The sequence below is a fragment of the Kryptolebias marmoratus genome, linkage group LG24 (assembly GCF_001649575.2).
Source record: "Kryptolebias marmoratus isolate JLee-2015 linkage group LG24, ASM164957v2, whole genome shotgun sequence".
In the NCBI taxonomy this organism is placed as follows: Eukaryota; Metazoa; Chordata; class Actinopteri; order Cyprinodontiformes; family Rivulidae; genus Kryptolebias; species Kryptolebias marmoratus.
This window is the reverse complement of record NC_051453.1, coordinates 18,671,367-18,691,885: the sequence shown is the minus strand read 5'-3', so window position 1 is coordinate 18,691,885 and position 20,519 is coordinate 18,671,367. Positions and strand designations below refer to the sequence as shown.

Here is a 20,519-nt window from a genome sequence, read left to right as displayed (position 1 = left end):
AAACATCTGATCTGGTTTTTCTTGTTTTGTTTCAAGAAAAACCCTCCTTGTTGGGTTCCATTATGGGTCCAGACAGTTTTGTTTGTTTTTATGAATACAAGGTTTATACAAGACCCTCTAATCTACATTATTTCAGATCTGTTAAAGGGAGCAACTACAATCACATACAATGCATCATTACATTCCTGTCTACGAACACATTTGTTATTTATGTAAACCATAAAACCTGAATCCTAGCATTTATACACATATAATGCAGAAACAACAGTTTTAGACTCATGAAAACAGACTTTAATGCAACAAGAGAAAATAAAAGTGTTGTGCACATCCATCATGGTGCTCAAATAACATTTCTCGCAGCATGTTCTGGATAATGTTTTCAAAGAAATAAAACATGCAAAAATGCTCCCTGATTGATAAATAGCTGTAAAATATAACTTACTGATCATGACAAACTTTTTTATTTGGATTATTTTGGCCTAAAAGCAGCTACTTTTAATAGGTGGAATTTTAGGCAGAAAATGTGTAAAAATACAGCTGTTGTTGTAACATAAGTATTATGAATTAAAAATTAAATAACAGTGTCAGGGTGTTGTTTTTACCCGTATTTGATCACAAATTTGAATGTATAGCTTTGAATAAATATCAGTACAATGAACCTTTTGACCAAATGCTTCCTTTATGTTTCATTTTAAAGTATAATAAGATAATATGCATTTTTTGTTTGATTGATTGTTTGAGTTAGCTTAGTTTAGTTCTTTCTTTCAGATCACATCCTGTTTGTTCTATTGGTGTACAGTTTCTGATTACCACTTTTGTTATTAAAATGATGCAGACTCATATGGAAAAATGTGTGGGTGGGGGGAAACACATGAGTTAGAAACTGAAAGGTGAGTCATGTGCTTTTTGGTTAAATGTAATGACGCACTATTGTCTATTTTAAATTTGAACCCCCTTGAACCTTCAATCCCCATCTAAACCTTCACCTTAAATACACCGTCTGTGTTCCTAACTAAACTGGGATTGTTTATTTATGTAGGTATGCTCCATACATTAAAATCAGTTTTTGTAAACAAAGAGAAAAACTCCAGTGCATATTTCACATTTTGCTATATTTGTGCTGAAATAAAATGGAGGTTTAAACTGGCTATTTTATTGCGTTTATTTTTAGGAGTCTATTTTTTAACAGATGGAGTTATATAACCGATGGGAAAGTCTTTTTTCCATTACATCATGTGACTTTGTTACAACAGCAGCATTTTGTTTTAGACTTTTTATGCAGAAAAGAAGAGCTTTTCTTAAAAAACTCATTTAATTGACCTTGCATTTTTCAAATGTTTCTGTTTTGAACCTCGACAGAGGAGGAACAAGAAAGACCCTACAGAGATAGCATACAAGTGAGTTGAAGGACTCCTATGACTTTCTGGAATCCCAGATCAGTCCTGATCACTGATTGGATAACCTGAGTAAACTCGTGTCTGATTGGATGCTACCGTGAACAGCAGAGCTACATTTTTGGCTCCAGCCTAGCCATCTTTTTTATAGACTATCTTAGGCATATATTACATGCGTGTAAGCATACACTACATTCGTGAAAAATGGCAGCTGACGAATAGAAAAAAGTGGATCTTCACTCGAAAAAAGACGCCACTTGTAAGTTCGTTCTGTAATTAAAGGTCACGTATTTGAGAGAGATATTAAGTTGGAGCTCCTCGACTCTAGTTATGTGCATTTTTTCCTTCATGGTATGAAATAAACTGCTCACAGAAGGTTAACGCTAAGGTTAGCCAGTTATTAGCCAGCAGTGGTGGCTATCGAATCAAGCGGTTCCAGTTGTCAACATTGGGCCCAGACTATTACCTGCAGCGGTGCTGCGTTAACAGGCGACGCGGATATTTTAGCGCAAAGATGCGACATAAAAAAATGTTTTAGCGGAACATTTTATTTCAAGGGAACCTGTCTCGACATTTCGGCCACGCTGGTTTATATTAAAAGACTGGGATAAGTGAAGTAATAAACCCAAAGCTAACAGTAAAAGCTGGCAAGTTTGGGAGTAAAAGCCTGAAAAGTGGGAAGATAGTGTGTCGTACATTTTTTTAATTAAGTTATTACAACACGCACTGTTGGTAACACCCACATGTCTGTGGTAATGATTACATCCCGTTAGCTTAATCACAATATTGTTTGCACAATAATGATTTAGCTTTTGCTTTAATTATAAAACCATTTGAACCATAAAGAAGGCAGTCCTGTTTGCCTCCTTTAACACTTGGAGCAATTTTACTGTTTTGTTCTCATTAAAACCTGCTGTATTTTCACTGTTTTGATGGGAGAAGACGAGGGAGTGTACACAAAGTTTACATTTCTCATATGGGTTGTCCCAGCACCTCACAGGCCTTCATTTAGACCTAAAAACAAAACAAACAAAAAAAAAGCCAATCTTTTCCTGGCTTCCTGTCTCCGTTTGAGTCCTTTAGTGTTGGAAAACCCACTCTGCTTTCCACTGTGATGGCTCCAGCAGGTTTTTCTTTAGTGGGTATGTACATTTTTTTTGAAACAGGTTTATGTCAAAACATGGTTCCAAATGAATGGGCTCGGAAAGAATTTTTAAATGATACCCTAATTATTTATCTAGGTTAGGAATCAGGAAAGTTACGGCATTTTGAAATCCAAAATGTTTTCATAATCAGTGTTTTGGATTTCCATTGAAGAATGGGAAAAGTTGTGGACTAATTTTTACATTTTCTTTAGGAAATGAAACTCAACAAACCTCCTTTGACGAAAGTTCAAGATGCTCCAGCCATTTTCAGTGGATCTGTTAATATTAATCAGCTCATTTTTAATAATTACCTTATAAAAAAACCTTTATTTACTCCTTAGGTTAGTTTGTTACTGCAGAAAATGGTGTTACCATTTAAATTTTTTGCTGGTGAAAAAAAGCATGTGCTTACAAATCAAATCCTTTCTTATTTTTTTATTAAAAATCTTTATTAATTTTAATCCAGGTTTTACACATACTAACCCATGTTAGGGTTTATTCATCCCAACACAGTTTTTCTTAGCCTTAACTTTAGACATTGGTCGATTTAACCCATTTTTTGTGTTTTAAATTGGCTCAGGATCAGACTATTAACCCAGTCCTGCTGAGTTAAAATGACCGGTCCACATTTTGACCCAGCATTGGGTTACCGGACTGATCCAAGTTCGGTTGTTTTGACCGAGCAGTTCTTAGTGCGTGTACAGGTACTTAAAAAACACGAAGTAATACTTTGTTAGGTTGTTTAAAAACTTCCTTTGCACCTTCAGGTAAATCAAGCACCTTCTGTTGGAGCAAAAGTTCAAACTTTTGCTAATAGGACGTAAACAACTAGATAACAAATGGGGTTCTGGGTACTTTTCCTGTGCAGTGCAGGTTCCTGTTCTTCCAACCTGCTAACTAACAAAAATGTGCTTTTTTAGGGGCTGGCCCTGTCAGGTAGGAAAATCCCAAAGGGTTCAAGAAGCTAATGTTAGGCCCGTTCCCAATATTCGCACTTGCGTCCTCGTTCCACCCTCGTGTCCTTCAAATGCGCGTTCATGCTGAAGGGTTTGAGTGTGTAGTGTGTCCCAATCCTCCAGAGTGGTCTTTAGCACCGCCCCGCTTTGTGTACTACATCCGCCCTTCGACTAAGCCCGCATCCAGGCGGACTTCAGCGAAGTATTTACCCACAATTCATCACTGCATGTGACGTTGTGATTTTTTAAAATTATTATTATTATCTTTATTTATGATAAAAGGGTTTTGAATTAAACGGCACAAATATGGCAGTGATGACAGAGCAAGCTGCGACTGTCACGAAAAAAGCAGTTTTTAAATGTAAAGTATTGAAATAATTGCTTCACTCTATTTATGTGTGAATACTGTCAACCTTTGCTCCGTATTCAACAAGTCATAACAAAATATATTTGTACTTTTAAAATAGTACTGGCACCTTCTTAAAATGACAAAACAGCGACCGGTCCGCCATGTTGGATGTCACAGTTATGACGCAGAGGCGCAAGTCGATGATGTAACCTGTACTGTCCCAATTCTCCAATTTTTGCATGCGCACACAATCCCTTCTGTGCACTTTGACTGAGTACACACTTCATAGAGGGGCGTAGGGTGTAGTGTGAGTATTGGGACTCGGCCTTATTATAGGTAGAGCTATTAATGCCTGTCAGGGTTCTTATTGGTTTAATCATTAAGATGTAGTAGAGCGTCAGTGTTGTTTGTTTATTATTGCTCACATACTTCATATGCTGTCGTCGAAACCACTTAATAAGTACCTCAAACAAACTGACTATATTAGCTTATTTTGCAGTAACAAAAAAAACATTTTATACTTTCAGGAATAAAGAAGAGAAAAGTGGGTGAACTTCCTGCACCCCTTTATAAAGGCCTCACCAGCGCTCCTCCGTCACTATGGGGAAAACTCCGCTAAAAGGTAAACATTTGACTCTTCGCTTTGCTCGGTGAATACTACGCTCGTGTCTCTCGAGGCTTGAAAAGTAAATGATTCAGATTTGCGCACGGAGGAAATGGATTTCTTCAGCACGTCTGTTTGTGTTTGTTGCAGACAGCTGCTGCAAGATGGATTTAAGTGAAGTTAAAACTGTGAAATAATGTCACTGAAGTGTTGCGACGCAGCTTTGTGTCAAATTGTTCTGAATCATGCATACCTTCACTAAAGGTGATAATTAAATACGGTCTGTTTTATCAGCTGAAACGGTTGATTGTTTTGCCCAAAATATGAACATGTCTCTGTGTGTTTGCATATTTATTTACTTAAGAAAAGAACTCTACAAACAAGTTCTTTTAGAAACCAATAATTCTCTCAAACTAGTCTTTAAAGTAACTAGTTGTAATTGTAATTATATTGTTACCTTTATTATTCAGCTTTTCTTTTTCTGGCTGAGTTTGAAATTTGAAATTGAAATTATTTCCAAATGTTCTTTTCTTATTCTCTTATAACTATGTTTAGATCAAAAGGAGGGCAAAAAAGAGAAACCAGGAAAGACATTTCCACCACCAGGTACAACCCCTGCAGCAACTAAAGGTGAAGCTTTGGTTTGGTTTTCTCTCATGTTTATTGCGACCTTGGAATCTGACTTCATTTGACTTCTTTTGTTCAGACAGCCAGATATGTTCCTAACGCTTTTTTACGAGCTGCGCTGTGCCTGAGGTTTCCCTCTCTGTGTGGAGTGGTCGTGTAACACGATGTGATGATGGCGGGGAAATGTGTTGGAGGGAATAAACAATACAGTCAGTTCTGATGCAGATCAGAATCACTATGATTAAAACTGACTAAAATATGTAGCATTGGTGACTTGTGTTGTATCTGATTAAGTGTCATATCGAGATCGTTTTTCTGAAAATAAGATCTCAAAAAGGAATTCAACTGTCCCGCCGATGTAAACTCTCAGAGTGGAAAAGTGGCTAAACTTGTATAACTTAAAATTTCAATGACATTACTTCAGACAAGAAATAATATCAAACCATTCTTCTGAAGGTTATAGAGTATTTTGGGATAAAATTGGAATATTTTGCATTTTTTCATCTGTTATCACAGTCGACATTTTTCTTTTTTACTCAGATTCTTTCAATTGGGAAGAATACCTGAAAGAAACATCATCTACACCAGCTCCAGCAGGTTGTTTTCGACAGGTAAGAATTTGCTGAATTTTGATAAAACTGCCTTTCTGTCATCTGCTTTGCCAAATCACAGACATAATTTGATTTTAAAATGATAATTGTTGTTAACAGAAAAAGCAGTACATTGACATTTTGGTTGCTTTTACGTCTGTACTGACTTGAGTGTGAATTTGCCGAAACAAAGTACTTGGTATAGTTTGGTTTAAATAATTTTTAATACTGTTTACATCCAAGTTTTGCCATTTTTTAAAGCCAAACAAGCAGATCACCATTTAGTTGTAACTCATCTACTAAAGTTGGAGAGTACAGTAGTAGCTTTTAACACTGAAAGGCAACCTACAATGGAAAACAGGAAAAAAATAACCCCACATACAACTTATTTCGCCTGGCCTTACTTCAGATTTACATTCAGTTTATTCAGGTTTTTAGGTTGAGTTTTGTACAAAACCACTCTGTACAAGCAGCACATATGGTGCTGTTATCTTAGCAAACTGTGGTTTTGAAGCAGCACATTGGGTTATTATTGTTTTGTGGCTTTTGCTGTCTTGTTATGTGGTTTTGTGACGGAAGTGTGTACTGTCAGTCATAGTGGAGCTGTTAGAAACCCTCCCGTGCTGTGGATTACCAGTGAGGGATTGGAGCTGCTGAAGGTAGAAGCTCTCTGGGCTGCCACTGTTGGAGACTAGTCTTCAGCTTAAAAGTTTGGGGAAATAGGGAATTTGATTTGTTGCAGTTTGACCGAAGTCTGAGTATTTGCAACCAGAACCACATGTCCATGTTTTGAGCAGGCAGTTTTCCGAATGGATACTGAGAAACGTTTTAACCACATTTTGGAAACCCCTTTCACTAATGCTGTTCACCAACAGTCCCAGCCCAGTGAGATACTACCTAAATATGTGTGACGCCGTCTAGGACAAAACATGTTTGAGTATATGCACTTCACATGAATTATTTATGGACAACATTCATGCTCCAAACACAAATGGGTCAACAACAACAGTTCATTGCAGTCAGTAATGGAAGATGGGTTTGTGTTGCAACAACATTGTTTTTGTTTTTGATAACCATGATTATGATTATCTGCTGTAGAATTGGCCTACATCTGTGATGTGAACCTCTACCACCAACACCAGTATTTTATATTTTATTTTATTTTTTCAGGCTAGAGTCCCACCCTCCAATGACTTCAAGGTGGGAATGAAGCTCGAAGCTCACGACCCACGCAATTCCACATCCGTTTGCATCGCCACAGTGATGGGTCTAACTGGGGTCCGCCTGCGTCTCCGCCTGGACGGAAGTGACAACAGCAACGACTTCTGGCGACTGGTCGACTCCCTGGATATCCAGCCCATCGGCACGTGTGAGAAGAATGGAGACATGCTGCAGCCACCGCTGGGTAAAGGAAGACAACGAGTTACTGATGTCATTTATAGTTAAATATGACGGGAATGTCAGTCAGAGCAGGTAAAGCTGTTTTAACTTAATAGTCTCTTCTTCAGGATTTCGAATGAATGCCTCCTCTTGGCCTATGTTCCTGCTACGAACCTTGAACGGAGCAGAGATGGCACCAGTATCAGCCTTTAAAAAGGTTTGCGTTACATCTGCTCAGCTGCGAAAAGGATTTCAGCCAAACAGCGTGGCTCTGTCTGAGGGTCTTGCTATAATTTTGTGTTTTTTAGGAACCTCAGAGACCCCCCCAGAATAGCTTCAAGCCAGGCATGAAGCTGGAAGCGGTGGATAAGAAGAATCCATACCTGATCTGCCCTGCCACCATCGGAGAAGTGAGGGGCGACGAGGTCTTCATCATGTTCGATGGGTGGCGGGGGGCTTTTGATTACTGGTGCAAGTATGACTCCCGGGACATCTTCCCAGTGGGCTGGTGTTCTCTCACTAAACACAGCCTCCAGCCTCCAGGCAACAGTGGTGAGTGTTAGACTGTAGGTGGCAGCAGATATTTACATGAGCCTCACTGAAGCAGACAATTAGATCTGGGGCAGATGCTGTTATTTGTAATCAGTGTTTGATTTATGCTTATTTAGTTGCAGTGCAGCTCTCCACCCTTTCCCCCCACATCCAGGAAATTACTCCTGCTACAAAACAAATAAAACCTCTATTACATCCTAATTTTGCATAAAAGCAAATTATGAACACCTTAGTTTTAACAGGTAGCGTACATACAGTAAAGAGTAGTTTTAGTAACCTTTTAGCTTGTGACAAGCTTATATGTTTTCATTAAAATAGATGCAAAGTCAGAAGAAAATGACTTTTGAATTTGTATGAAGTGGTTGTGCCTTCGTGGTGATTCCTCAGCTTAGCTCATGGTCAAATCTTACTCAACTGCAAGTAAAAGTTGCTCGGTCAAAAATATACTCAAGTTAAAATACTGAAGTACTCACTTTTGAAAATACTTAAGTATTCAAAAGTACAAATAAAATTTTCTAATATCAATATGTTGCTGTATAATTTTCAGAGTAATTTTGCAGAAACTTGTAACTTTCTGAAACCACCTGATGTATCGACGCGTAGAAACAGTCTGCTACAACTTCTGCACCTCCTGTAAAGAACTTCAGCATAAAAATGCCACAAAAAATAAGGATTTTCTTGTCTAAAAACACACCAAACCAGAGTCTTGATTCTTCTCACACTTTCACTATTGAATAGAGGTTTAAGGTTGAATCTATTACCACAAAGTAACGAGTAGCTTCTTGGATATGTAGTGGAGTCAAAAGTACAATATTTGATTTTGAAATGTAGTGGAGTGAAAGTTATAAGTTTCCCCCCCAAAAATTACTCAAGTAAAGTAAAGATTAAAAAAAAATGTACTTAAGTACAGTAATCAAGTAAATGTAGTCCATTACTGTCCACCACTGCACATTTCACACATACACACACATCAGAATAATTCAAAATATAGGTTACTCACTTAAAATTTACTTTATATATATAAAAGTGGCATTCCTTGAAGGATGCATATCACCTGCCATGTAGAATGTTAAAAAGTAATTCAGTAATGTAGGTGGTATGACTGAATTTAAAAATTGTCCCGTGTCATTTCTATCAGTTCTCTTTAATCTAACCAATAACAACAACAACACTGCTCTGTGTTGGTCAAAGATAAACGAGCCAACAGTGAGTGGACAAATTACTTACTGTACTATTTATTATGTCTGCACAGATCTTCCAAAAAAGGTTCAAATTTGTGGATGTAACAGGTCTTTTTAATATTTATTTTCCTCTTTTTATCATGACCTTTCTCTCTCTGTCATAATTAGGAAAATATCCTATTCAGTATTTGCATTTCTGCCTGGGCCTCATTTTCATTTGCTCCTCTGATGCTGTTGTTTCAGTAACTCTTCCAAAGAACCTGCAGATTCTTCCGGCGTCGCCCTCCAAACCCAGCAGAAGGTCCATGCAGTCCCCCTACAGACTTCTCAGCCCTCTGCCGCCTCTGCCTGTCAGGAAGGGGGTAAAAGGCCGCCGGCCCAAGAGCGAGACCCTCGCTCTCCTCAAAGCGGTGGCAGAGGCAGCAGCTGCCCACAACGGGGCTGTCCCCGACAACACACAGCTCCTGCCCCGCGTCCACAAGAAGAGGGGGCCCAAACCTGGAAGCAAGGTGACACTCAGCTGGACAGATTGAAGCTTAAATTATCTAAATCTGTTTTTCTAACATGTATATGTGTATATATATATATATATATATATATATATATATATTTATACATATATACATATTTTTATCTTATAGAGAAAGCCTAAAATTCTGCAAAGCCCAACACAGCTGCCAAGCATCCAGGTTCCACAAGAAAGCCCCCCCAGCCACAGCTCAGTGGTTTCAACAGGTAGTAATTAATGGCCATTTGTTGCCTGGTTTGCTTCTGCACGTTCAGCTTTGATTTTAAGACTTCTTTCAGATGGTTAATGTGTTCAACGTGTCTCTCGTGTTTGTGTTGCCCTTCAGTGTGTGTGTATGTGTACAAGCATGGGAACTGTGGTCCCCATTTGGACAGGAAGCAGATGCAGCATCTTCCTGACCACTTTGGCCCTGGGCCAGTGAACGCTGTGCTCCAGCAAGTGGTTCAGTCCTGCATAAACTGCGCGTATCAGCCTAAAGTGCTGCTCAACGCTCTGCAGAGCGACTCGGGAGGAGGAGAAACTGTGAAAGGTAAAAACACAAACTTCCACTTATTATAAGCTCCTGTTGTTTCATGAGCATGCAGGTCAAATATCGGACTATTTCATGCCTTTACAAAGATGATTCGTAGAGAAATTAATGATGTGTCTTCCAGTGAGAACAGATGGTGGCGTCCGTGTGATCAGACTACCGTCAGCTTCCAGTCCTTCCTTTGTGTTGCGTTTCTTGGAGACGATGTGTCGTCATCTTCAGTGTGACAACCTGTTCAGCAGCCAGCCGTTCAGCCACTACACCGCGTACGACAGAAACAAGTCAGGTAAATTCTGCTTTCACCTGCTCCTGGAGGATGTAAAACTCCACTGGTGCTGAAATGAAACCACGGTGTAGCCCTCATCGAATTCTCGGCTGCAAAAAGTCAACAGAGTTTGTAAGGTGTTCCTCCTTTCTGTGTTCCAGTGAAAGAGGAAGCGCTCGATGCTCCCTCTCTGGCCCGGGGCAGTAAACGCAGCCTCTCAGGAGTCTCTCCACCACACGCAGCTCCTCTGTCTCCAAAACATTTACGTGCTGAGGCTCACCCATCAGAAGGTACACTGCACAGTACTCACAGTAGTATAAGGTTTTCATGCTGATGATGCAGTTCACACGAAAACACAACTCTTCTACGTAGGTGTGTTCAGAAGTTGCACTAGCAGAGAGAGCGCCACCGAGTGTCTCTGTGTGACTGTTTTTGCTCTGTTTCTGCTACTTTAGTTATTAGAATTAAACAATATTAAAAGATGTATATTTGTATGTCCGAGATTGTACGGTATGTCTTCATTTACCTTTTAATTTTTTTTGACTACATGAGCTGAAATCTTTAAGATATAATACCTTTAAATGAAATAAAGTCATTTAAAGGCAAAAATCTGTCAGTGTGGCAAATAAAAAAGGCAATTTGAAGTGATTTTGTACTGTGCAAAGGACTGCCTGTGCTATAATTTTTCTAAAATATCACGCATTTGAATATAACAAAATCACCCTTTCGGTGTGAAGCTTTAGGAGTTTTAGCACTGTAATCACTTTTTGACAAGTGAGCATTAACGTTAGGAGGGAAAATTCCAGTTCATGGACTTTAAAAGTCTAAAAGTACTTGAACATTAAAAAAATGCATGATTGGTAAAAACTATACAAGCAAAGTCAACAAAATTAATGCAAAAAACAATTTAATTTTCATGTTTGATAATTTATTTAATAGCAATTATTCAAAAACATTGCAACCCACCCAAAACCAAAACAAAATTTAAAAAAAATTGTTTTCTCATACCAGGAGGCTCTGAAAACGAAACCAGGAAGAACACACTGCACTGAGAAAAGCTACACAATCCTCCAAGTTATAAAACTTTATTTTTTATATATTTTTTTTTGTTTTTATGTATTCAAATTTACTGCTTATGTTTTTATTCAAATGTTACATTTATTGCTGTTATCAAAAGCAAAATATAAACTCGAATTCTTTGTATTGATGACCCCCCCAAGACCAGAAACTTAACACTAAACATGATGACAAGGCTGTCCTTTAAGTCTGAGAGAGGACATTTATTGAAACATTTATTTTAAAGCTAAAGATAAAGGAATTATTCTGCTGTTAAAAATATTCAGACCTCAGAGCTGCTGTCCAAACTCTCATTAGAAACTCAAACAACTTTACTTTGTTAGTAAAGCACGTCAGGTGTACACAGGAAAGTAGGTTTTACCCCGATATCGTTTAACAGTCTGTCCTTCAAACATATAAACACTGAAAAATAGGTGCTCTGCTGTATGTATGAGTCACATATTCTGCTGTTTGAAGAGGTCAGGAGTATTGCTGTATTTTTAGTCCTCACATCTGTTAGCTGGCAGTAAATAATGTCTACAGCTCACTGAGTATCACAGACAGGCTTAGTGTTTGTGTCCTGCGCACACATTGTCACATTTAAAAAAAAAACTATTATCCTGTACACGTGTGGGGATTTGTCTCCAACAAAGCTGTATTTTACAGAGTCACTTGTTTCCCTCCCTCCAGCAGAGACTCTGCCACATGTAGAGAACGGCCTGATGAAGGAGCAGCGCTACATGGACTCTGCCTCCAACTCCATGACCCCTCGACCCCAGGCTGTTCGGAGCGTCTCCGAGTTCCACTCCCAGGCCAGAAGCCTCTACCACCTTGGTGGTGGCGCACTGATGTGCCGCCATTCCTCCAACCCTGCGGAGTTGAGCTCGATGCGGCCTCTGCGGCGAGTCGAAGGTACAAGGAGCTTCAGAGTGATAAATAAATAACACATCAACCTGCGACGAAGCTTCATTTAATGATCTGTGTACTTTGGCAGCAGCCAGCTCCACCACAGGTCCTGAGACTGTGGCCTCAGACCAAGACAGTTCACATCTGCCCACCAAAAACCCCTCCTCCTGGTCCATCGAAGAGGTGATGCAGTTTGTCAGGGATGCAGACCCCACAGCATTAGCGCCTCATGCAGAACTTTTCAGGAAACATGTAAGTTGACTTACAGATTATAAGGTATACAGTTTGGTACGTGTAATGTTTGTTTTTTGCCCAGGCCCAGACTCACAAAGAATGCTCGGCATTGTTTTGTTTTTTGCTCCATTTTTAAGACTCATTAACCCCCTGCTATCTGCTTCATGTCAGTATCATATTCACAAAGCAAATAGAGCTAATTATATGCCAGGGCAAACAGTCGTTCTCGCTGCACAACCTAAATGACCGTTAAACCCCCATAAACACAACAGGTACGAAAGTGAGAGCGAAGAAGAGGAAGATGTTTTCTCCCAGTGAACTCCAGGTTTTAACACATGACGTACAGAGACACTCCTTTAAATGCATGAACACCTGACTGGAGCTGAGAGGACTACGTTCAGGACGGGGCTGTGCAACTAATGATTATCTGGGTAGTTTTCAATTAGTCGACGATTATTTCAGTTTATATCTGCTTCCTGTGAGTTCACTTCTTGTTCTGGGCTCCAGTTTTACCTCACCTGTCAGCATCACCCTCTGCATTAATGTAAACATCACACACCACATCCAATAATAATCCTGTGAAATGGATGGATTCGAAACTAATCAAATGTTCTTATTATTTTACCTAATGCGACCATTACAAAAAATAAAATACATTAATCGAACTAAAATGGGAGCAGTCGTCATTATAACACTGATCTGTTACCGTTCCCGTATCATGTTTGACTTTTCCTGAATATCTGTTCATAACTTTTTCAGTAGTCTTGTACACAGACGGACAGACGCTACTGAAAACATGACCTCTTTGGTGGAGGAAATAAATGAAATAATAATAATATAGAATTTATAAAAGATTTACTTTTACAGTGCAGATTGAGGAGCATGTTACTTTGTGATGCTTCCACTGATGAATGTGGGAGTACAGGCTGTAACTGAGGCTGTTTTTTTGTTTTTTAAATGACGTAATGAGTCTCCCTCTGTGCTTTCCGCAGGAGATCGATGGAAAAGCTTTGATGCTTCTCCGGAGCGACATGATAATGAAGTACATGGGTCTGAAACTCGGGCCCGCTCTGAAGTTGTGCCATCACATAGAGCGGCTGAAACAGGTCAAACTGTAACGAGACCCTGCCAGAGCCTCGAGCAGCGCGTTCACGAGGCCACGCGGGACAGATTAAATGTTACGACTTCATCCCAACGTTCAGAAGGTGTGCCGTGCATTGCTGACACGTTACCTCATCCCCCCCTCCCCCATTAGTGAACAAAAAGCTGTTCAAGTGTAATCAGACAACACTGACTTTAAGAAACCCCAAAGCAGATTAATCCCTGCAGTGTTTACATTGCATAACGCGTGCACACAAAGACACTTTTTGTTTGTTTTTGTATGGAGATGAAATGTTTAGATCCTGGTTTTGGATCCCCAAAGATGGAGAATGTTTCTTCTTATATAATGTTTTTAATATTGTTAAATTTCTACTTAATAATAAAGGGTAAGTATACTGAGAAAAAAACCAACAAAACAAAACAAAAAAAAATACACATCAAACGTTCTTCCTCTCGTCTGTGTAGCTTTTCCCACAGAGTTTTTCTGCCTGAAGGATGCCAACATCGGAGCATTCCTTTTTATTATTTGAATTTTCTTTCCCAGGGATCACGTTGTATCCTGTTTGTTTTGTTTGTTTTTAACTGAACATTACGTTTTCCACGAGTGTCCTGCAGAATCACTACTTGCTGTGAGTCTTTATGAATATTGTGTCTTAGTAGGTCAGAAGTTGCCTCCTACTGTTTTTTTTTTTTTTTCATGCCGTTTGAACCGTTTTGACTCACAGAAGGTATGGGTTTATCAATTTCAATGAACAGAATGTTTAGGATTGCAGATCAGACATTTTTAAGGGCTTCTTATGTTGAGCTTTGATCATTTTTTTTGTTGTTGTTGTTTTTAATGTAAGTTTTAACCTTGTCGGTCTGCCTGAGGCCTCAGTGTTGTCACGATTGACCATTACAATCACTGTTAGCAACAAATACAGATGTGTACAGTTTTATGGGTTTAACCATAAATATCAGCAGCAGAATGTACATTTTGTAGAAACTTAATATTTTAAGGAAATCATATACGTAAGATAGAAATGTGAAGCTAAAAGGGTGAATATTTAACAGTGGTTTCCTGTCTTCTTTTTAATACCCGATGTAGTGCTTTTTAGTTCACTTACTTCCAGTACTAGACCCTGCCTTGCTTTACCTTTCGACATTTCTCAGGTCTATCTGGTCTTTGTTAGTAGACGTTTTTTGTAGCATAATGTTTATAATATACTTAGAGAATTTTTTTTCCCGCCTTCCTCCCCCCTCCCCCTCTCACTACACTTTTAAAACTTGTGCCATATTATACTCAACACAGAATCGAAGTGCTGTTTATTTCCCTCTTGAATCTTCTTTTTAAAAGTACTTGAAAAATATGTTTTGCAAAATGTTGCTTGTCCATTATGTCACACCAGATAAAGGATGTTTATGATGTGTGTATAGCTTTTTTTTTTCTTTCCTATAAAATATCACAAACAAGAATGCAAAATGTGCTCTCCCTGGAAGTGTTTTCGATTGGGGGCAGCTTTTAAACAGGGGAGGGAGGGGAATGTTCCCGTAATTATTTTTGATTTATTTGTGTCGCCTGTAAAAACACAGTCAGTGGACTGGTTTGGAAGCTTCCCATGTACAAACTGGAGACGGGGGTCCAACACGTACACAGTGGGTCACCTGCTACTGACACTAGATTCATCATTAAAATAAAGTAAATGCTTCCATTTCCTGAAAGACAAACTCTGTAGCATCACTTTAGAGAGAGAAGCTCACATTTACAACTTAATTCTGACCTGTCAGTAAGTTAGATAAATAACTAGATGAATAAATAAGAGCTTTGTTAGAATCACATTAATGTAGGACATTTCTATCATTCCTCTGCTGTCAGCCTCTAAATTATTTGTTGTAAATGTCTGCCAAAAAAGAAGAAAAACAACCAAACCAGGCTGTTTATGATGGAAAGTGTTAAACAACCGTCAGAACCATTTAGTGACTTTTAAGCCCAGACTGACATTCAGACGGTTTGCAGAGTTCCCTCTAATTTATCAAAGGCACAAACTGGATCCTGATACGAGGTCTTCAGCCCCGGAGCTTTGGAGGAAAACGTTGCCCTAAATATGAACACATCTGGAGCCCGTTGGCGTGGTTACATGCAGCTGAACATGGTCACACTCTGCCGTCGTTGTGTGAAAGCAATGAAATTACATCCAAGACCAAATGATATCTCTTTTATTAGAAATGCCACGTATAAATAATTAAAAACAAAATCAAACCAGTTTCATTTCAGTCCAAGCAATCGTAGACGGGCACACATGCAGATTTGGACCTTTATAAAAAGCACACACACACACCATGCTCACAGGAAATATTTAAATACGAGCCCATTTCAGCTGCTGATATTTCACCCAACGTTTTCATTTGAACTACTGTTTGTGGCAGACAGCTGCAGGACTTAATGACACGTAATTCCCCCCCCCCCCATTTCCATGTTCTGGCCTTACAACCTGCCATTTTAGTGTTATTATCGGTAAGAAGAAATGGTTAAATGTTCGGGAACGGTTCGGCCAAAGCCCTCGCTCCTCTCCAGTTCAATTTAAAGCTCACTGCCCGTCCAGCTCAAACGGGGCTGGAGCAGTTCAGTTGCAAAGGATGAGCAAAAATCCCCGTGGTTGGATGTGCCAAGTTCACGGAGACGAACCTGAAGACACTTGGTGCTGTCGTTGGCTCTCTCTTTGAGGGGTGTGAATAGTCATGCATGCTCAAGTGTTTCAAAGCTGCAGAAACTGAGCACAAACCTCCCCAAAATCCCTGTTAAACTTCAGGTTGTAAGGCGTCAAAACAGAGAAAAATGCCAAAAATGGGACTACCCGGGGCGAAAACGCACCGCTTAAATCAAAAAGTGCACACGCGTTAAATTAGAGAGGATCAGCTCCTACTGAAACCCAGAGCTCTCTTCTGATAGGAATGCAGGCAGATGGTCAGATGCTCGGGCAAATAAGTTAAATAAATTAGTAAAAAAGGGAAACGCTTTAAGGGGTTTTATTTTTTTCAATCACAAAAAGGAGGGGCAGTGATGTTTTTAACAGAAAAGCTAGGACACTCTGCAATTTTTTGTTTTAGCTAAAACTACCACAAAGTGCACTCAAATCCACAACACACTCCACATTCACAACTCTGATCCTGATCACAAGGGGGGGAGGGGGGGAGGGGGGGGTGTCACAACATGTCTGGTAAAAGAGAGCAGGTGATCAGACTAAATCACGTACAAAACAAACACGTAAACAAGCGTTTTACTCACTGCTGTAATGGACACAGGAGGGAGGGTTTGAAAGTCTTGCTGTGAGACGTTTCTTCACCCAGCAACAAAAGTAGCTTTTTTTTCTTTTTTTTTTTTTCTTTTAAGGAATTAGGCTCGGCTTCAATCTGAAAACAATTAAAAGGCCCTTACTTTTGATTTAAATGAGAGCTGCCATCGTTGGTTTGACGGAACTCCGGTCTCGCCAATTCATCATTAGCCTGTCAGGCTAAAACGCCAACCAATCAGGAGAGGACGATTCGCTTTGGTAACCTACTGACGATTTTGGGAATTTCCAGTGACATGTTTGAACAGTCTTGGTCATGCCAGCCCTGTGCACACGATTTTTTATTTTTTTTTAGGTTGTCAGTGCACTTATATGAAAAAAAAAAAAAAAAGTACATGTGGAAACAAACCTCCGGAGCCAAATGGAAGAATGGAACCATGTGTCGTTGTTGGAAGTGAAAATAAAAAATCAAACATGGGAATGTTTGACTTTTTTATAACATGTTATAAAGTTAACATCTCTGATTTATGGAGACAACGCGGAGAAACGACTGAGCTGCCCAACACATTGAAACGTTACAAAACCAGCAGTTCAGAGAAACCTAACGAAGACTGTGACAGACCTCCTGAGCCAAACTTTGCTCTTTGATTGGACACATCAATGTTCGATTACAGAATGTCGCCACGTGTTTTATGTTACACTGTCTGGGGAGCTGTCTGGCCATTAATCCCCCGCCCCCACCCCACCTCGGGCGAGCTCTCTCACTTCCTGGGGAGCAGCGCTGCGAGTCTCTGCTTCTTAATCGGTAGAAAGTGGATCTCCTGAGAGCTGACCTTCTTCAGTTTGATTGCTCTGCTTTTGGAGACTTTTTTATGATGGTTGTTGGGGTCCTGCTCCCCCCGGGGCGCCGACGGCATCCCGTAGAGCTGCTGCAGAGACGCCCCCTGGCTGCCGTCCCGCTTGATGGAGAAGTTCTTGGTGGAGACGCCTGAGAGGCCCTTGATCTTGCCGCAGAGGATGGCGGGGATGGCGTCTTTCACAGAGACGATGACCTTGGCCGTCTGCGAGGTGCTGACGATCTCAAGGTTTCCGGCTGCACTCTGCTGACCCAGAGAGCTGGATCCCGCCACGCTGGTGTCGACCAGCCACTTGTGCTGCCGGCTGAACTCCAGCGAAGTCAGGCTGCCCAGGAGTTTGGAATCTAAACTCTGAGTGCACTCAACACCCAGAGACAACGCGGCGCTGTTTGAATCGTGACCCGACTCTGCGGCTACTTGTTTCCTCATGCCGGGCACCGACAAGTCCAGCACACTGTCTTGCTGCGGACTGGGATATTCTTGTTTTAGTTCTATGGGACATGCCCTGACAGAAAGGTCCAGAACCTGTCCCTCCTCTGGAGCCATCAGGGACGGGGACATGTTTTGGGGCTGGAAAGGAGGCATGTACTTCCTTGAAGACAGCGAGGGAGAGGTAGTGTCTTTCAGTGATGTCTGAGTGCTTTTACTCACAGTGCAAACTGGTTTTGGCACGCTCCCCTTGGAGTCCTCAGTCTGGGGGACAGGGATGGGGATGGGGAGGGGGACGGGCAGAGGGACTGGGAGAGGGATGATGACAGGGTAGGGGACCAGAAGTGTAGCAGGAGGGACCAGAGGAGCCAGAGGGGAGGTGTAGGGAGCAGCGAGGGGAGGAAGCGGGAAGAAGGAAGAGCCTGGGGACTGGCAGGCTGAAGAACCGGCCTGTGGTGAGAAAAGGTCCTGTAAGATGGCTGCAAACGCTGGATTCTGCAGCAGAGAGAGCAGGTTGGCTTCCTGCGCCTGTCCTGCTGCCTTCGGGTCGACAGCCGGAGGTAAACCAAACGACAAAGGGTTCTGACACAGGACGTTGTTCTGCAGGGGCAGCTGTGTGCAGGCCGTGGGCTGAGGGAGGACAGAGGGACTCATGTGCTGGATGACCTGCTGGTCCAAAACCAGGGGAAGCGAAACGGGGCTCTGGCTCGTTATCAAGTACGGTGCCGCCCCTAATTGGCCGAGCTGAGCCCCGGCTGCTCCGGCCATCTGGAGGTGGATCGGCAGCATCAGGGGACTCTCTCCCAGACACACCGGGTGGAGGACAGTCGTCGCTACTTTAAGAGCCACTCCTCCTGGAGGCTCAGCGGTGGGACTCACCAAAGGCGGTGCAGGATTGTCCGTGTGGTTCGAGAGCCCTCCTTTGTTCAGTCCCGTCCCGCTTCCATCGCACGCGTCAGCACCCGGGGGGTTTACTCCATCTTGCACCTTCCTGATGCCTTCTCCTGCCCCCTCCTCAGAGCTGCACACATTGTTCTGTGTTTGTGTTACGTTCATATCGCCGCTGCCCTCCATGATTCAGTTGCTAAAGATCATCAAGAGTTCACTCATCCATGATTCTTCTGGGTGTCCCTGAAACACAAAAAAACAGAACGCTTGATGACCTAAAACCCAGAACGCAAGAAAACTCCAATACTCGTCATAAAGTCTGAGGAGGAGGAGGAGCAGGTCTTGAGTGGGAGTTTTGAAGTTTTGTTCTGTTTAATAATAGGCTCCTTAAAGTGATAGTTCAGATCTTTTGAGTTGTTGCTTGTTGGGAAGGTTCGGAATGATCAGAAACCAAGGTCATTTCCACAATTACATCCTGATTCATACAAAAGCCTTTAAGTTCAGGCTACATGATGCTTTCTGTGGAATTCTATTGTTATGTGGGAACAGAAAAAGGCAGCAGCAGCAGCAGCTAGCTGTAGCGCCGCCGCTGCAGAATGGGGTCACAAAAGGTCAAACGGTAAGAAGTGACCCGGTTCTGCTGAGTCCCTCAGGCTGCGTGTTCTTACACCGTCAGCCTCCGGTGTGTGCTTCACTACACGTCTCCTCTGCACAGCACATGCTCCTCCTCCTCCTCCTACTCCTATTCCTCCTCCTCCCTGGCGGTCAGCCCCCCATCCCCTCTGTAATAACAAAACGTCCCCTGGGCTCCTGGGGAGATAATGCATCCAATATCAGCAAAGTCAATTATTCATGCGGCGAGGATAATGTTCAGGTCTGAGAGAAGAGAAAGGGGGGGCTGGTGTTGTGTGTGTTGGGTGGGGGGTGCAGCATAAACACATGCTGTACCTTTAAAGTAAATAACCCAGTTAAACAAACCCACAATTACAATTTTACGACAAAACTGTGACACTCTTTTTTTTTTTTGGTCCCCGTAAGGAGCTTTAATGTGTTGAGTTTCCTCAGTGAAGAGGGGGCGTCTCACCTCTCCTCCCACCGTCCCCACCCCCCAGGCCGGTTTTAGATGATTCTGTAGTTGCAATAATAAGGCTCTGATGGATTACACCGTTGGACGCCGCTTCAGGCGGGTGGGCAGGAGGTCATCTCATTCTAGATTCGTTTAGGAAAAAAACAAAACAAAACAAAAAATAAATAAAAAAAAAAAAACGGCCCTGAACAGATTTGATTAAACTCTAATGAAAGTTTATCCTCCGAAGCTCTTGTGTTTACGCCACAACACAGTCTAGATGAGACTTGTACTTAAAAATAAAACAAAACAAAAAAATGGAAGAAGTGGTGGTGATGCGGAAGGGGGGGGGGAATTCAGTTCTATGAAGGATGAGCGGCTTGTCATGGCAGGCTACATGGAAGTGCCACACTCGCTGCTTTGTCCTCACACACTGTCTTTTTTTTTTTATCTGCCTGCTTCTGATCTCGTGACTTCCAAACTGTTGACTCAGATAAGCACAAAGAGCCGCGCAACTCTTTGTTTCCCTAATTCACGTCTCACTTGTCCCTCGTCTGAAAGAGAAACGCGGAAAACTGCGTCTTATGGTCTAATTCAGGACTATAAATAGGA

General features: G+C 41.3%; 2 protein-coding genes across 5 annotated transcripts in view; one reads left to right on the top strand and one right to left on the bottom strand.

Annotated features, from left to right (window-relative positions):
* Positions 1–1,550: 1,550 nt before the first annotated feature.
* LOC108240148 (Scm polycomb group protein like 2) lies at positions 1,551–14,807 on the top strand. Of its 3 annotated transcripts, none has more exons than XM_017423375.3 (15): positions 1,551–1,653; positions 4,372–4,466; positions 5,004–5,078; positions 5,616–5,686; positions 6,836–7,070; positions 7,174–7,262; positions 7,354–7,597; positions 9,022–9,287; positions 9,420–9,513; positions 9,633–9,836; positions 9,961–10,122; positions 10,263–10,391; positions 11,848–12,069; positions 12,155–12,315; positions 13,290–14,807. In XM_017423375.3, the coding sequence occupies exons 2-15, from the start codon at positions 4,445–4,447 to the stop codon at positions 13,413–13,415; spliced, it is 2,100 nt and encodes a 699-aa protein (XP_017278864.1). In that variant the 5' UTR covers positions 1,551–1,653; positions 4,372–4,444; the 3' UTR covers positions 13,416–14,807. The 3 variants fall into 3 exon arrangements, with proteins under 3 accessions (XP_017278864.1, XP_017278865.1, XP_017278862.1); XM_017423376.3 differs by having other exon boundaries at positions 11,851–12,069; positions 12,152–12,315; positions 13,290–14,448; XM_017423373.3 differs by having other exon boundaries at positions 12,152–12,315; positions 13,290–14,448.
* Positions 14,080–20,519, bottom strand: part of zmp:0000001174 (retinoic acid-induced protein 2) — a 10,110-nt gene continuing 3,670 nt past the window's right edge. Inside the window, exons 1-2 of one of the 2 annotated variants that reach the window (XM_037974268.1) lie at positions 19,926–20,500; positions 14,080–19,084 (exon numbers count right to left, since the gene is read on the bottom strand). In XM_037974268.1, coding sequence (XP_037830196.1) covers positions 17,429–19,027 — 1,599 coding nt within the window. In that variant the 5' untranslated portion in view covers positions 19,028–19,084; positions 19,926–20,500 and the 3' untranslated portion in view covers positions 14,080–17,428. Of the gene's footprint in view, positions 19,085–19,925; positions 20,501–20,519 lie in introns of those variants that run through there. The other variant, XM_017423387.3, reaches the window with a different exon arrangement.